The sequence below is a fragment of the Crocuta crocuta genome, unplaced genomic scaffold (assembly GCF_008692635.1).
Source record: "Crocuta crocuta isolate KB4526 unplaced genomic scaffold, BGI_CrCroc_1.0 scaffold167, whole genome shotgun sequence".
Taxonomy (NCBI): domain Eukaryota; kingdom Metazoa; phylum Chordata; class Mammalia; order Carnivora; family Hyaenidae; genus Crocuta; species Crocuta crocuta.
In genome coordinates, this window is record NW_027532406.1 from 11797509 (window position 1) to 11815761 (window position 18253).

Sequence of the window (18253 nt, forward strand, 5' to 3'; positions counted from 1 at the left end):
CTCCATATCCCAAACTTTTGCTTCATTTATAATAAAGGGATTAAGAAAAAAACCAAAACACCCTAACGACAGTACATCAGAGGGTACCCCTGTCTTAGAGGGTTTTTGTTTTTTTGTTTTTTTACATCAACATTGGAGTCTTAAGAAGCTATAAATCTTGAGTTGCTACTTTTTGGGTTAGATAGCCTTGAGGGAATTCAAAGTCATATGATTTCAAAGGAGAGATTCACTTTTAGGGGAATCAGCCATTAGGCTTGAGAATTAATATTATGCCTGGTTATTTAATATTTTTATGTATTATGATCCTTGTGGAGGTAAGGAACATCCTGTGTGTTTTAAGTGATACAAATTATGTTTTAATATCAAGAACTGTATGTATTTTATTGTAAAATGTTATTACATATGTTAGACACCTACAAATGTACAAGTACCTTATGTTCTTTCTTCAAAAATTAGTCGATAGAGCAACCAAAATTCCGTATTTATACTGCCTAGAACTAAAATTTTTAGTATAGCTTTTCAAGCTTTTTTCCTAAAAATTACTACATTTAATTTTTAAAAATGGCAATGAACTTTATGTGGTATTCTCCCATTATCTTTTCTCTTTGACATTATATTGTAAACATCTTTCCAGGTCAGGGACTATTTTTAATAGTCTCTTTTATTCTCATAATTTGTCATTAGTCCTGAAACTTAAGTTGTTATCCATTTGTTGTGTGTGCATATAAAATCAAAATTTTAAAGTGTCCATATATACCTTTTAACTTATTTATTGATCTATTTGTTTATTATAAGCCTGCAGTGGTTTCTGGTGTGCATAAGAGAATGAACATTAGCCTGTGGAAGGCAGAGTCGATTAGTCTTGACTTTGGTGACCACCAAGCTGACCTCCTGAACTGCAAAGACAGCATTACTTCAAACGCCAAGGTTAAGGAATTCTGGGATGGTTTTGAAGAAGTTTCAAGTATGTTGTTTTTTGTTTGTTTTACTGTTTTCTGAAACATACTCCCCCCAAAATGATAAATTCCAAATACGACTTAACAGATTTTTAATCTTTGAAACTTACATATGACTTCGGCTAATAAAAAAGGAACAGATACTTGGAAACAAGAGATTGGATCTTATTCCTGGCTCCACCCCAATTTCCTTTGACCATACCTAAGTTATTTATACCATGTTTCATTATATCATATGGCAAGTATTTTCGGCAACCCCATAAATGTTTGAGAGTTATATATGTAAAACACTTAGAGATTAAAAGTGTAAGACTGATTTCAGTAATAATTGTAAAAAGTTTTAAAGAATATTTTTGCAATATCACAAGTACCTGTGTGCATAAGAAACAAAATTCCTATAAGTACATAAGAAATTAAAGTCAATAAGCAAGCATTCATTAAATACCTACTGTACAACCTGAGTCATTCTTTTACATCCTTCCTTCCTCTCCAAACATTAATGAAAATTAAAAGGCAGAGTTTATCTTTTAGTAATAAATTGCATTCTTTATAGAGCGGCAAAAGATGAAAAGTGGAGAAACAGTTGTTTTAAAATTGAAAGATTGCCCTTCAGGAGAAGACTTCAAGACTATGATGCCAGCAAGGTATAGATTTTAAAACTTGTTATTTTATATTTTAACCCCTGGGTTTTTGAAATTGAGTTGACATTATCCCCAGAAGTAGGAACTATATATTTGACCTGTATGCATTTTCTTTGCCAATTAAAAATAAATTAAAAACAAAACCCAATCTCTGTAGCCTCAGCAGTTTAGTCTTTATGTTAGGAAATAAAGGAAAGAATGCTAATGTCAGAGGACATGGAGTTCTGTTTGGGACCTCCATTCTTTCTCTTGGTGCTTTATTTATTTATTTATTTATCCATTTTGAGAGACCGAGCTAGCAGGGGATAGGGGGACAGAGAGAGGGAAAGAGAAAATCCCAAGCAGGCTTGTGCTGTCAGTGCAGAGCCCGATACAGGGCCTGATTGCACAAACTGCAAGATCATGACCTGAGCTGAAATTGAGTCCAACGCTTAACTGATTGAGCCACTCTGGCACCCCTTCATGCTTTTAATGTCGTATGACTGGAGAAGCAGAAGTGCGATTTTACTACATTGTCATTGTCACTTCTGTTCGATCTTGCTTGCCCTTGTGTTAGGCATTCATTGAACTGAATGAAGTCAGGGATGCCGTGCCCTCTCTCTCAAAATAAACATAAAAAAAAAAAAACTTTTAAACTGAATGAGGTCAAGGAAAGTGGTACCTGTCAAAGTCCTTAGAGAAAGGTTGTATTTTGAACAACTTAAAAATTATATGTATGAAAGCACTTAATGTAAATCTGTAGGGGGAACTGGGTGGCTCAGTTGGTTAAGCGTCAACTTCGGCTCAGGTAATGATCTCATGGTTTGTGGGTTCAAGTCCTGTGTAGGGCTCTGTGCTGACAGCTCAGAGCCTGGAACCTGCTTCAGATTCTGTGTCTCCCTCTCCCTCTGTATTTCTCTCTCTCTCTCTGTCCTTCCCCCACTTATACTCTGTTTCTGTCTCTCTCTCAAAAAAAATTTTTTTTAAGAAGATGTAAATCTGTGCTCAAGTCAGTGTTATTATTCTTTAGATATGAAGATCTTTTAAAAAGCCTGCCACTGCCAGAATACTGTAATCCAGAAGGAAAATTCAACTTGGCCTCTCATTTGCCAGGATTTTTTGTACGTCCTGATCTAGGACCCAGGTTGTGCAGTGCCTATGGTAGGTATATATTTGCATTTCCATGAACTTGGTATTACATGAAATTTTAACTTCTATACAAAGATAATTGTCTAATGATTTTTAGGTACTACTAAATCTGTTTTTTAGTAATCCACTGAAATCATTTATCCTATCAAATAATATATGGAAAATTAATAGCCACTATAATTAAGAACTTATAAATTCCTTGCAAAATATTTACATTTTCTGCTAATTTGATTTTTATGGGAATTTCTTGCATTCTTGCTTTTGGGGAGCAGGTTTTGGAACAAGGAGACTATAGCTCAAGTTAATGATTAACAGATGTTCCTGATAGAGCCAATTTTGGGGGGAATATTTAGGATATATATTCAGTCAAGTAAAATTTTTTTCATACACAGGTGTAGCTGCTGCTAAAGATCATGACATAGGAACAACAAATCTCCATGTCGAAGTTTCTGATGTTGTAAATGTTCTAGTCTATGTTGGCATAGCAAAAGGAAATGGCATTCTTTCAAAAGCAGGTAAAGAATCTTGAATAGTGGTCTTTAGGAGGACAGTTAAATAACCACACACACTAGGACTTATTATCAAGAATGTCAGCCTCTGATTAAACAGCAAAGATTGCAAAAAGAATTGCTTAAATGTTCTGTTTATGAAAAGTAAACTGTTAGGCTTACTTCTAAACACTTACTGGATATTAGAAACTGGGCAGTGGGTGTCTGAAGATGAGTAAGATGTGGTTTATGCCTCAAGGATTCTTCATTTTTTCTTCTCTCCTATCAGAGAAAGAATCTTTCTCCTAAGTAGAAATAAGTAGAAATCTTTCTCTCTAGTGTATAGGTTTTAGGTTCCATCCTCTGGATTTCTTTCTGAAACCTTGTTCCACCTGCTGTCCTCTGTATACTTTCCCCCTTGACTGGCTTATTTTCTCTGGAGTAGGAGCACACTCTAGACTACTCCTTCTTTATCAAAAGAAAACCTCCTTCACATCTTGTCTTCCTCACTGCCATCCTCTCTCTCCTGCCCTCACAACAGATTCTTTGCTGTCTCTATCAGCCACCATTCACATGTCAGTTCAGTGCAGGCTGGCTTTACACCTGCTGCCACACTGAAATTACTATTTCTGCATCCCTCACAGCATTCAGTTGTTTAAGTGGTTTCAGTGGTCTCTAAATGGCGCTGTTAAACACTGCCTCTTCTTCAAATGCTGCTTTGGCTTCTATGATACTAGTCCCTTAGTTCTCAACACCTTATGGAATCCCAGGCCTTTCTAGAGTCTGAGAATTTTTTTTTTCTAGTTTGCATGTACTTCATGTGAAATTCTATACATTACCCACCTACCACGTACTTCACCAGTTCTATATCTGGAGTCAAGAATATATCTAAATTTAGTGACTAGGTGCTGAGAACATGGGGGTTCATTTATAGTATTCACTCTGCTTTTCTGTGTGTTTGACAGCTTCTGTAAAACACAACCTAAATTCCCCCAAAACTAGAAAATCCTTTTTATACTCTTTATCAGTTTCCTAGATTGACCCTTGATGACAATAGATAAAAACTCTTTGCTCCCCACCCCCCCACCATGGATTTGAGTTGTGCATACTTGGGTTATAGGCTCAGCTCTAATACAGAAATGTGTGAATTGTGGTTCAGATGAGTGTTCTTTTCAAAGCCTCTGATGCTGTGGAAGTAATTAACTCTTTTGTGCCTCATTGTACATCATTCAGATCAACCCCTCTAGCATTTATTTTCTGATACAGATGCTATACCTGCATTTCTCTTCTACTAGTCTTTCATGCCCTTAAATGCTGAGGCTGTTCTTTATCCTTGTTCCTGCACACCTCCAATCTCTCATTTGTAGCATAGTATTGGGTCTTTTGAGAAAATTAGTTTTAATTCTTTGGCTGTCTTTATTTGAAACTTTTGCCATTCTTTATAGATGATCATTTAAAAAAGTGTATTGTTTTAAAAGGAGTATTTTTGTGGATTAATGCTTAAAACACAACAAGAAATACTGACCTACTTAAAGCATATGCTTTTCCTCCATCTGTAATGGCCCTCTTCCTCCCTGGCAGATTCTTTCAGTGTTCCCTCATATTGTCATCTCCCCCTAGAGACCTTCAGTAAAAAAGATAAGCTTTCTCTACCCCAGTAATCCTCCTTCATTTTTTAAATTCACAGAGCCTTAAAATTTAAAGGAAAAAAGAGAAATCATTCTGAGCTTGCCAATTTATAATTTTGTTAACATACGACATTTGAGAACTGAACCAGTTTTGTGTGCTTCTTGACTCCTGATTGCAGTGACCTCACTGTGGTGTTTTTGCTTATTTTCCTACATGTATTAATCCCCTCTTTTACTCTGTGAGGTCTTGACTGGGTCTTTCTTCAATTCTATTCTTCAGCATTCTAGGACAGTGCCTGGCACACATTGTAAACACTTCATGTCTGAATAAAGAACTCCTTGCAACCAATTTTAAACATGAAAAAGAATTTACTGTTACAAATTAGGAAACATCTGATGTATTCTTTGTAACAACCAATAAATTTCTTTTTCTCTCAAAAAAAACATTTCTTTTAAATATTTGTTCACTGTTGTTAAATCAGGAATTTGTAAAAGTATACATTCCTATGCTTCACTCAGAGATAACCAGTTAACTGTTCCTTTTTCTGTACATACATATAGGTGTTCAGTTTGTCATCATTTTAGAAGAATGGCCTGGTGTTTCTTCAAAATCACAATACATGAAGCATTTGCATTTGATTATAGATTAACATTATATACATATACTCATATATGTATGTATGTGTATGCATATATATATATATAATATGAGATCTCCCAGGAATTCTAAGACATTTTGCTTGGCCATTCATTAGTCATGTCATGGTAATGAACAAACTCCTCCCCCTCACTGAACCTATTTGCTCAAGTCTAAAATAGAGGTCGTGATCCTTGCCTACCTTACCTAAGTAGTTAGCAGTGGTCATGAAAGTCTTTAGTCAGTTATGAAATGCTATATGCGTACAAATTACTATTATGACCATCCCCTTGGGACAGGAAGAAAGTTGGTAAAGTTTGAGTTAGAAGTCCTTGAGTGTTTTAGGTCTTATTCTTTGGTTTTCAGAAAACAAATGATCTGAGAAAGTTACTGTTACTCTGTCTCTCCTTAGACAGGGTCAGTGTTTTCTGTTCCATAATAGTCTGTTTACCTCCTTTAAGAGTGCTGATCTGGTCAGGCACTGTGCTGCTCTGATAGGTCAGTTCTAGGACACTTGGCTCTCTGGTGGTCTTCATTGGCCAATTTGAAAATATTCTCCTTTGTTGCAGGAGTACTCAAGAAATTTGAGGAAGAAGATCTGGATGATGTTTTAAGAAAACGATTGAAGGACTCAAGTGAAATACCTGGTGCTCTGTGGCATATTTATGCAGGAAAGGACATTGACAAGATAAGGGAATTTCTTCAAAAGGTATAAATTAGGCTGCAAATAGTGTACTTCTTCACCTTGAGCAGGGACTTAGTAAGGCTTTATTTTGTATGTTTATTTATTTTGAAAGAGAAGAGAGAGAGAGAGCACGACTAGGGGCAGGGGAGGGAGAATCCCAAGCAAGTTCCCTGCTGTCAGTGTAGAGCCCAGCACGGGGCTTGATCCCACAAACTGTGAGATCATGACCTGACCCAAAATCAAGAGCTGGACACTTAACCAACTGAGCCACCCAGGTGCCCCAAGGACTTGGTAATTTTTTTTTAATGTTTATTTATTTATTTTGAGAGAGAGAATCCCAAGCAGGCTCCACATTGTCAGCACAAAGCCCAGTGCAGGGCTTAAACTTGTGAACCATGAGATCATGACCTGAACCAAAGTCCAGAGTCAGACACTTAACCAACTGAGCCACCCGATGCCCCTAGGAGTTTTTAATGTAACTTCATTTATCATCCAGCAACATAAGATCATTAAATAAATTTTACTTCAAGAGAGGACAGGATTTCTTGTTACTGTTGGAAGCCAGAAACTCCTTTCTCCTGCTCCTTTTAAAGCCCACTTCATGTTGAGGTATATGAATGGCAAACTGCTTCTCGGTTGTTAGTGCTCCCCTATCTCCTTATAGTAAAGAACTAATCTGTTGATGAGTCAGATGTTTCCCTTGGCGAAAGGTAGTGAAAATACAGGATATAAAAATTAATATATCATAGAAACATCTTAAAAAGGTAGGATCTTTATTTTTTTTTAATATAATTGATAGTTTTGGCTGTTGACCTAGGCAGTAATTCTGCTCTTTACAACATCGATTGCTCTGTTATACTTATTTGAATAGACTGAAATTTTGAGTAATCATACCTTTTAGTTGTTAAATACTGAATTGAAAGTGACATATTAATCTAAAATAATTAGTTCAACCCTTTGCTCAAATATTTGCTAAATTTGCAATTATAGGGATTTCTTGCAAGGGACCATCATCGCTGCTTTTCTTATTATACTTCATTTTCTTTCAGGATGGACTTAAGGTTTGTCTCTGGTCAGTATGAAGTGAAGGAGCTGTAGCTCTGTACCTACGGTCTTATCCCAGAATACCTACCAGTATTTTATTTTAAAATGTTATAAATAAATTAATATTATAAATTATGCTTTTTAAAGCAGAAGATTATTTCACTGAAGTGAAAGAATTCCTTGAAATTGATTTGTCAAAGATTAAAAGGTTAGCAATATAAAGGTATTTACCTTTGTACTGACCATTATTATTTTTAAAAATTTTTTATATATATTTGAGAGACAGAGACAAAGCATGAGTAGGGGAGGGCCAGAGAGAGAGGGAGACACAGAATCTGAAGCAGGCTCCAGGCTCTGAGCTGTCAGCACAGAGCCCGACGTAGGGCTGAACTCAGGAGCCATGAGATCATGACCTAAGCCGAAGTCAGACTTGGTGACTTACTGAGTCTCCCAGGCGCCCCTGTACCTACTTTTAAAAAAAGAGCAAGGGGCGCCTGGGTGGCTTAGTCGGTTAAGCGACCGACTTTCGCTTAGGTTATGATCTCNAGAGAGCAAGATCAGGAAGTGTTTTGGAAGTCCATACATAGGGATGTTTTGGCTCTTGGAAAAAAAGCTGCTAAACTAAGCTTTTCCTAATCTCTGTGCTATACTCTTGAAATAATGGCAAAGAAGAAACCAAATGGATAGAAACTTCATGGGGCAAAGAAGAGGTGAGAAGGTAGTATGGGGGTTTTTAGGTGGCTCAGCCAGTTAAACATCTGAGTCTTGACATTGATTTCTGCTCAGGTCTCATGGTTCAGAAGATCAAACCCCTCAGGGCTCTGCGCTGTCCATGTGGTGCCTGCTCAGGATTCTCTCCCTCTTTCTTTCTCTGCCTTTCCTCTACACTCACTTATTCTCTATCTCTCTCAAAAGAAACACATATTTTTTAAAAAGATGATATAGTATGATTCACTTTATTAACAGAATGTGTGCAATATTGTTTCAATATCCTTTGGCTTTTCAGATTGTTGTAGAATATTTTCTTTAACTTATGTGCACACATTGTTCATAGGATATTAAGAACAAAAGATTGTTAACGTTCTAAGAAAAAAAGGTAGTTACTGAGTTATTGTAAAGAAAATTGAAATTTAACTGAAGAGGATTTACCATTTCCCTTACTTAAAATAGAGGTATACATATTAATTTTAATCTGTATTGCAGATTTCAAAAGAACAAGGCCTTGAAGTTCTACCGGAACATGACCCAATACGTGACCAAAGCTGGTATGTGAACAGAAAGCTCCGCCAAAGACTGCTTGAGGAATATGGAGTCAGAACCTGCACACTCATTCAGTTCCTCGGTGATGCCATTGTCGTACCAGCAGGAGCACTCCATCAGGTATAGACAGACTTCTTTCTAACACCTCTATTTACTGAAAGAACCAATTTTGAAAAAAGGAATTGTTGTGATAAGAGAATGACCTGCACCCAGTTTGCTTTCCTTAAGGACTCACTAAAATACCTTTCCGGTGCTTGAAGAGATCTGATGTAAATAAATGGTTTGAGAACTGAAATTATTTTAACATGAGCCAGATTTCTATTTTTGTATTATTTCTGGGTTAGTGGATTGAAATCTAATTTTTAAGGGGAAAAAGAGATACTATGTATTCAGTTCCTGATAGTGAGACTTAACACTCAAGTTATTAATAAGACTTAAGAGATCACACATTTTCTAAGGTGCCAAATTGAGCAGAAGAAAGTATTGACTAGATCGTTCCAAAATTCAGGCTTTTCGGGGCGTCTGGGTGGCTCAGTCAGTTAAGCGTCCGACTTCGGCTCAGGTCATCTCACAGTTCATGGGTTTGAGCCCCACATCGGGCTCTGTGCTGACAGCTAGCTCAGAGCCTGGAGCCTGCTTCAGACTCTGTTATCTCCCTCACTCTGACCCTCCCCTGCTGACACTGTCTGTGTGTGTGTCTCTCTCTCTCTCAGAAATAAATAAAACATAAAAAAAACCAATAAGCTATTAAAAAAAATCAGACTTTTGTGTAACTCCAACCTTGATAGTTTGCTAACATAGCAACAATGTTTCCGAAGAAAGATGGTATGTGATTTTCATAGCTATTGACCCACAAAATTTAGAAACTAAAATTCCTTATCTTTGCTTCTGTGGCTTGGCTATGTGGCACTTTGCACAATGGCATGTTATAGTGGGCATGGAGGATTGGATTAAAAGCATACAGTGGATTCCTATAAATAGACTGGAGCTACTGTGGACTGGGTTAGCCCTCATAGTAACAAAGTGTGTAGAGGAATGCCAAGAACCCAAAAAGCTAGTTTGCCTCAAAGTTAATTCCCCACTTTTTTATCACCTGGTAATTGAGATGTATATCATGTGTACTTCTACATAAAACAAGGAAGGTTTTCCACATTTTATGTAACCATATATATGCAGTTACTGCCTATGTAGTATTGTGACACTATTATACCACAAATACTCCATGAATGATAATAGCTGCTTAGTTTTTGATATGTCAAGTTCAGGGCTAGATTTATTATTCTTAAGTATCAAATGGCATTTATGATAGTAAAACACAAACATAAATACACCTGTTTCAATACAATAATTAATTGTATTAATTAATGTATTAATTGGTGCATTATTTATTTTAAATTGTTTTATTGTCCCATGGTCAATGATCATTTCAGAGATGATCATTTCATTTATGACTCAAGTTTATTTTATTACTTTTTCTTGTTTTTTATTCATTTATTTATTTATTTTAATTTTTTTTTTTTTTTATGTTTTATTTATTTCTAGGAGAGAGAGAGAGAGACAGCGTGAGCAGGGGAGGGTCAGAGAGAGAGGGAGTCACAGACTGAAACAGGCTCCAGGCTCTGAGCTGGCAGTCCGCACACAGCCCAACGCGGGGCTCGAACCCACGAACCACGAGATCATGACCTAAGCGAAAGTCGGACGCTTAACCGACTAAGCCACCCAGGCGCCCCATTTATTCATTTATTTATTTTGAGAGAGAGAAAAAATGTGAGTGAGAGAGGAGCAGAGTGAGGGAGAGAGAGAATCCCAAGCTCGAACCCACTAACAGTGAGATCATGACCTGAGCAGAAACCAAGAGTTACTCAACTGACTGAACCACCCAGGTGCCTCTGTGATTAAAGTTTAAATGGGATTCACCCCACATACCACTTTTTTGCCTTCTAGTCCCTTAGCAGAAAAGAGCTAATCAGTAACAAAAAAGTAAAATACCCTCAGTGGAGCAGTCTATTTAAGAGAATAGTGCAATGAATCTTTTTGTAAATAGAAATAATTCTTTGATAATACCGAACAGGTTCCCCTAAAAATCCTTACATATTTTACTTATCCAGTATCTACTTTTCTTTAAGCTAATAAATTGGACAGTGTAGTTTTTTAAATTGAGGCATAATTTTATATATGTGCAGTTCTATAAGTTTTGACAAATACGTAGTGAGGTAACAACACAGCAAAATAGTGAACACTTACATCACTCCTAAAAATTCCCTTCTGCCTCATTTTCGTCAACTTTTCCCATCTGACATTCCAGCAACCACTTGTTTCCTCCTATAGTTCTCTATAGGACTCTGTTAGAGTGTCCTGTGATATGTCACCTTAGAGTCTGACTTCTCTTATTCAACATGTAATACATTTGAGATTCATCCATGTTGTGTGTATCAGTATTTGGTTCCTTTTTGATTGCTGGGTTGTTCAATGTATAAATGTAGTGATTTTTTTAAATCCACTTACCAATTAAAAGAATATTAGGGTGGTTTCCAGCTGGGGATAGCAGTAAGTAAAGCTACCACTTATTGTCAGTTTTGTTTGTAAGCATTTGAATAGGTGTGTATTGGTATCTCATTGTACTTCTAATTTACATTTTCTTAATAACCAACTATGTTTAGCATCTTTTCATGTGCTTATTTGCTGTCATTTCTATGTCTGTTTTTGCAAATGTGTTTTCAGATATTTTGTATGTTTTTGCAGTTGGGTTTTCTTTTTTCTTACTGAGTTTGGAGTGTTCTTAACTACTTTATAAGCCCTTATATGATATGTGCTTAGCAAATATGTTCTGATCTGTGGCTTGTCCTTACATTTTCTTAATGGTGTCTTCTAAAGAGAAGTGTTTTAATTTTGATGAAGTTCAGGTGATCAGTTTTTTTCTTCCCTGTATCATACTTTTATTATTGTTGTAACTCCAGAATCTTTGAGTAGCCCAAGATGACAAATATATTCTTACATTTTCTTCTAGAAGCTTTGTTGTTGTTAGTCTTAAATTTAGGTCTGTGACTAATTTTTAGTGAACTTTTGTACACAGTGCAAAGTATTGGACCAAGATTTGTTTGTTTTCTTCTGTTTTGGAGGATTTTTTTTGGCATATGAACATTTCAGTTCTAGTACTTGAACATTTCAGTTCTAGTACTACCTGTTGAAAGGACTATTTTCAAACAATTTTTATTTTGAAATGTAATATTTATATGATTTTTAAGAATTCAAACAGTACAAAGGGATCACAGTAAAAATTCAGTCTTTTTCTCACCTTTGCCTCCAGCTCCTCTCCTTCAGAGGTAACCACTGTTACCACAGAGATTTCATGCAATGTGCATGTCTCTGCTGCTGTTTCTTTGTGGGGAGAGAGCCATGTTTTCTCAAAATAGTAGGCACAGTGATCCTGTTCAAAAGCTTTGTTCATACAACACTCCACTCAAATCTTCACCAGGCCATAAATGATCTTTATTTATATCCTGTCCATTGTCTCATGTGTACACATGTGCACTCGTGCGCGTACACACACACACAAACTCTCTCTCTCTCTCTCTCTCTCTCTCACTCACTCTCACTCTTACTCTCACTCTCTCACTGCCTTCCTCCCCTACTTCTCTCTCCTTACTTCTCTCTGGCACCCTGCCGGCCATCTCTTTAGTTTTCATGTACACCATGCATGTTCGTACCCCAGGGCCTTTGTACTTGCTAATCCTTTGGCCTGGAATTCTTTTTTTGGATATCTGTTGTAAGACTTCCTTCTTAACATTCTTTAAAGGCTTTATTTGCTCAAATGTCACCTTCCTCTGAGGTTTCCCCTGATGCCCTAGTTTTAAACTGCAAATTGTGTCTACCAATTCCCTGACATCTCCCCTGCTCTATTTTCCTCCATTTAATCATCACCTAATATTATTCATAATTACTTTGTTTATTGTCTTTTAATCCCTACTGGAATAGAAGGTTCATGAGGACAGAACTTTGTTTTCCATTGCTCTCTCCCATGTTTAGAATAATGCATTTGAATATTTTTAAGTCCTGACAGCTTGAAAATATGTTCTCATATACAACATGTTTTCACACAAGTACAGATGAAAACAAAGTTATGATTTTCCACAATTTATATATATTATGCCCTTTGACAGACATGTAAATTTTGGACTCATCCTATACGTGTCTTCTCTGGCTACTTCAGAAAGTTTACTTGGGTTAGAATCTAACTTCCAATTATGACTATACATATAAGTACATAGAAAAACATGCTTGCTTTTGAGCTGGGTAGAAATATCACTTGGATTCTAGAGAGCAAATTTCACTGTAGATTTCTAGAGTATAAGAGACATTCCACCCCAGTACGCTGAGGCAGGGTGGGTAGCCAAGACTGGCAGATGCTAGTCTAAGCTCTGCCGCTAGGCTCATGGAATGTTCAGGATGCCCGCCCCCCGGCAGATTGTGGCATAGAATTGCCAGCTATAAGCACAATAATTTCTGTCTTCTTTTCCTTATGTGGTGTGATAATGACAGCATGGTTATTTGTACTCTGTTGAAAGGGTGTTGTCCATGACTCACAAGTGATGATAACGTGGTTTTGAGAGAAAATTAAAAGGAAATAAGAACTCTCTGTTCACAATACTAACTTGGATTTGAGATATATTACCATTTACAACTAATTTAGTCCTTAGTGGTCATGAAAACTTTTCAGTGATGACTTCATTTCCAAGAGACTACAGGTATAGCCCTTAAAATAAACCCAGACTCTAAATTAGTGCATCTTGTGCTTTAACATACATCAGAATTTCCTAGAGGGCTTAATAAAACACTGCTGGATCCCATCCCTAGAATTTCTGATTCAGTGGGTCCAAGGGGGACCTCAGATTTTACATTTCTAACAAGTTCCCAGGTGATGCTGATGTTACTCTGAGGACCATGCTTCGAAAACCATGCAGATAAGAAGCCCTTGCAAATCCAGGGCATCTATCAGAAAATGGCTTTGATAATTTGATACATTGTATTCTTTGGTTTGTCATCAGTGAGCACTTTGAGAAGCCAAGCTGAGGGAAAATATCATTGCCACAACTTTCCCTATGTATTAAAAAGTACTCTATAATTGCAGGCTTATCTTCAGTGGGCAAACATGACCAAATCTATAAAAGCCAGGTAGATCATTAGATGGAGCAGGTGGGCCTTTGCCCCCACGATGTACTTGGGCTTAGCTCTAGTACCCTGATGTTCATAGTGGCCTCTATTTTAAAAAGAAACTTTTTTTCTTCTTTTTTAAAGCCACAGGGGTGCTGGGTGGCTCAAGTCAGGTAAGCGTCTGACTCTTGGTTTTGGCTCAGGTCATGATCTCACAATTCGTGAGATTAAGCCCTGTGTTGGGCTCTGGGCTGACAGCATAGAGCCTGCTTGGGATTCTCTCTCCCTTCTCTTTCTCCCTCTCTCTGCTCCTCCACCACTCATACATGTACCCTCTTTTTCTGTCTCAAACGTTATTTTTTTAAAAAGCCACAAAATCTTCAATGATAAATTTGTCCTTAACTATTTATCTTAATTGTGTTTAGTCATTTGTAGTGAGTTTATAATATTGCTAGTTGTGAATTCACTGCATTCATAATGCTGAAAGGACTTTGGCAAAATCTTTCACTCTTAAGCTCTTACAAGTCACTTGTGTATAGTCACATTGGCAAGATAATCTGTGGAAACAAAGAGTTAGTTACATTTTCTTAACATTACCTATCTATGATTATAGTTGGTCCTGAAGGCAAGTATGAATAAGACAGTTTGTCAAGAAGTTGAAATATAAGTGACTCAAAGATGGACCCAAAGGGGAGATAAGTGGAATGAGGAGGTAAAATGTGTTCTTGACTCTTCACACTAACCTGTGAGCCTTTATGTAAAATATATCAGGTTAAGGTCATTAGAAAACATAATGGTGTTTTTTAAGTTTAGTTTGAGAGAGAGCGAGCGAGAGAGTGGAGTAGGGGCACAGAGAGAGGAACAGAGAATCCCAAGCAGGCTCTTTGCTGTCAACAGTTGTGGGGCTCAATCTCATGAACTGTGAGATCATGACCTCAGCCGAAGTCAGATGCTTACCCGACCGAGCCACCCAGGAGCCCCGAAAACATGATAGTATTTATAAGCAATAATAAAAGTCATGGTCCTAAAAGTGATTTTAACACAATCATAAACTGGTAGAACTAACAGATTCAACTTTTTCAGAACTCTGGAATTTAAGCCAAATTTATATCAACCAGGGGACTGCTTAGTGAAGAAAAGTACAGCTGATTTGGACGTTTAAGATAATCTCTGGCAGGGCATTGCCTGACTATAGATAATGGAACAGTGACTTCAATGATCACACCCAACAAAGAACAGAGTCTTAACAAAAATTGTGTTGAAAAGTCACAAAAGAACTAGATGACTCCAGCCTTCAGCAGTCAGCAGCAAACCCTAAGGCACAGGGAGAATCTTATTTCCGGGAACCACATTATAATGTTCAGGTGTCCAGTTTTCAGCAAAAAGTTACAAGGCATAAACAGAAACCATAAAGTAGGGCCTAATAACGGGGAAAACAGTTGGCATAGATTGTCCCTCCTCAAGGAAGCCCAGACATTGGGCTTACGAGACACAGATATTAAGTCATCTGTCATAAATGTACTCAGAGAGCTAAAGGAGTCTGGTAAAGAAAATGAGGAAGATGACGTATGAACAAAATTCAAATATTAATGAAGAGAAAAATTATTAGTAGGTGCAGACATGCTAAAAGGTACATGGCAGAAATTTTGAAGGCTTAATCCCCACGGCATGTTCAGAAAAGTAAAAGGACATTTGGAGAGTGTATGCCGAACTGAGTTAACATAGGACTGAGCATGCTGGACTGAGTTAATACAGGACTATAAAGCATCTGTCAGACAAGATGTCCCAGGAGCTGGCTTCCTGTTGGCTTGCCATTTGTCGGCTGATTTCTCTTGGAACAGACACCGAACTTCTCCATCATTTCCTGTTCTGTGAAATAGAGCATCTGTTCTAGACACATAGTAAAGATCCAGTGAGTCTGTGTAGCAGTGCTGAGATTGTGAGGCATCACTGTGCTCATCCTACGGAAGAGCCAACAACCTAATGATTAAAGGAAGAGAATGTTTATATGTGCGACCAAGCTACAGTAGAGGCACAGTGCTGAGCTTCAGGAGCTCTGCAGACGTGAGCAGCTGTTCAGGTGGACATAATGCCCAAAGGGGATTCCAGCACCTTTGGAATCCAGCACTCAGTCATCAGATTTTTTTCACAGTCCTCTCTTCCCCATTTACTATTCTCTCTTCTCACACCTCCCAATTAAACTTCTTTTCACCTTTAAAAATTAGAATTAATTTTAACGTTTAGTTTTCAGTTATTTCTCCTTTCCCAGGAATTTTATGATATCTGTCACTATCACTGCAAGACCTAGAATATCACAAAAATCTAGACTGGATCAGCTTGGTCCTTTCTCTGTCTTTATACTAAGCATTAATAAAAAACAATTCCAAGAAATAGTGAAATACCAAGTCAGTTTGTACATGGTGTATAAATAACATAAAATTGGCTTCTTGTGAAAACCATTTAGTCAGGGGAGGCATCAGTTACAGTAATATTGCCACTAGAGACTGAAGGTATCTTCAGTTGTTTAATTTGAAAGGCACAAATAAAATCCTAGGATAATTCGAAAACTGTCATGAGCAATAGATCTGTCTGAAAACTGTCTGGAACTGGGTTTCTTCTCATTTTTTTCACAAACTAAATTTCATTTCTCTTGCTTTTAACCTACTCTCTGATTGTAAAAATTAACAGTGAAATGACAAATGCTGAAACCAAAGGAACCACAACAAACATCAGATTGTTTGCACCGAACAGGAAAACAGATCCTGTCAGCTGCANTACCATGACAAAATTGGTAATTTAGAATCTGATTATTGGCCTGTCTGAAGGATTCCTGGAAAAGTTCTTTTCATCATTTAAAAATATTCCATTTACACAGTCCCTCCACATGAAAGCTTTTCAGTGATAGAACTCTCATAAAAGTATGGTGTTCTGCTTTGAAATGCATTTGATGTTCAGGAGAAAATAAGTTCTCTGGTACTGCTGCCTCCTAAGATTTATGTTTTACTGTTTTGTTTTGGGGATAGGTACAGAATTTTCACAGCTGTATTCAGGTAACTGAAGACTTTGTGTCTCCAGAACATCTTGTACAGTCATTTCATTTAACACAGGAACTGAGACTTTTGAAGGAGGAAATCAATTATGATGATAAACTACAGGTAGGAGATGAATTTTCTAACTGGCTCCTGTTCTGTGTGCCTTTTATATTCGGGAATAGGATACACGCATAACAGCTTAGGCAATTATTGCCCAGTTTGTCACATTAGGATAACAACCACAGCTTAACAACAGTACAGTATGCATTTAATTATATGATTTTCAGTGGCCCTTATTTTAACTTTGTTTAACATTTTTCTAACTTTGACATTTGTTTTATTTTGAATTCATCTTTCCCTTGTTAAGAAAAAAAATTTTAATATAGTAGTTTTTATTTGTTAATTTATCTCCAGCTTAAGTGATTAGAAATATCAACATCTCTTTCAGGTTAAAAATATATTGTATCATGCAGTTAAGGAAATGGTGAGAGCTTTGAAGATACATGAAGATGAAGTAGAAGATCTGGAAGAAAATTAGGTGTGGTCCAGTTTGATATTTTTAGGCCATTGAACTGTAATTACTCTCAAATGATGATATGTATGCACATTGACTTAAGCTTCATAAAACCATCAGTGCCAAGAAATTCTCTTTTGTAGCAATTACTTGTTACTGATACCGCAGCAGTATAGCATAAGTCACAGTTCCTGTGATTCAATGTTAGTAATGAAAACAAGCTAAATTTAAAAAACAGCACTTCATAGCTGTTTTTGTATCATAGTGTATATGATGTTTGTGAAAATGCCAGATTTAAAATGATGTATTTATTTTTGACAAAAAAACCCCACAAAATTCTATGCTATATTGTTGATCAAGTGTAAATGTGACCTTGTACAGTTTACTAAAATAACTGATATTTTTCACTACATTGAGACAGTTACTGTGAGAAGAGGACACAAAACACCAGCTATTGCCTGCATTTGGGAAATTGCTGAATCGCACAGCATTCATGTCATAATCAGAAATTACTGCCAAATAATTGTAAAATTTGTAAAATATGAAGTATATAAAGTAGATACTAAATACGGACACTTCAATATTTTGTTGAAGCTATTGACTGTACAATTTAACATTTTCAAAAGTTGTAATTTATTTAAAATTGTCTCATTTTGGTAAAATTTATGTGAACTTTTAAAGCTAAATATTAAACTTAATATGCTATGTAAATATATACATATATACATTTAATGATGTATTTTTTTAAAACATTGGCTTGCTTTTATTTGTTAAAAGTGCAAGTGTTACATATGGCTTTGTACATTAAAGTTGAAAGGGGTTTTACATTTTCCATTAAAAGGACTTTATCAAAAAAATGGCCTGTTCCAGAGTTCTTCCTTTTATGACGCGCATACTACCAAAGGTTCATCATCATGATGACTGCTAAGCGTTTTCTTACAACGTTCTCTTCTGGGACATTTTTCCTTTGTTTTAGACGTTTCCTGCTTTTCTTCAGACTTCATGGGCCATCACAGGTGCCTCAACTTCTTTGTCCTGTGGCACTACTGAAAAAAGGAATACAGGTAACTATCATTTGTTATTTATGAA

General features: G+C 36.6%; 1 protein-coding gene across 4 annotated transcripts in view; it reads left to right on the top strand.

Annotated features, from left to right (window-relative positions):
- Positions 1-17903, top strand: part of JMJD1C (jumonji domain containing 1C) — a 184343-nt gene extending 166440 nt beyond the window's left edge. For all 4 annotated transcript variants that reach the window (XM_077778651.1, XM_077778649.1, XM_077778650.1 and 1 more), the window contains 8 exons: positions 796-964; positions 1510-1600; positions 2607-2737; positions 3118-3240; positions 6048-6187; positions 8411-8587; positions 16642-16773; positions 17099-17903. In XM_077778651.1, coding sequence (XP_077634777.1) covers positions 796-964; positions 1510-1600; positions 2607-2737; positions 3118-3240; positions 6048-6187; positions 8411-8587; positions 16642-16773; positions 17099-17188 — 1053 coding nt within the window. In that variant the 3' untranslated portion in view covers positions 17189-17903. The remainder of the gene's footprint in view (positions 1-795; positions 965-1509; positions 1601-2606; positions 2738-3117; positions 3241-6047; positions 6188-8410; positions 8588-16641; positions 16774-17098) is intronic.
- The last annotated feature ends 350 nt before the right edge of the window (positions 17904-18253 follow it).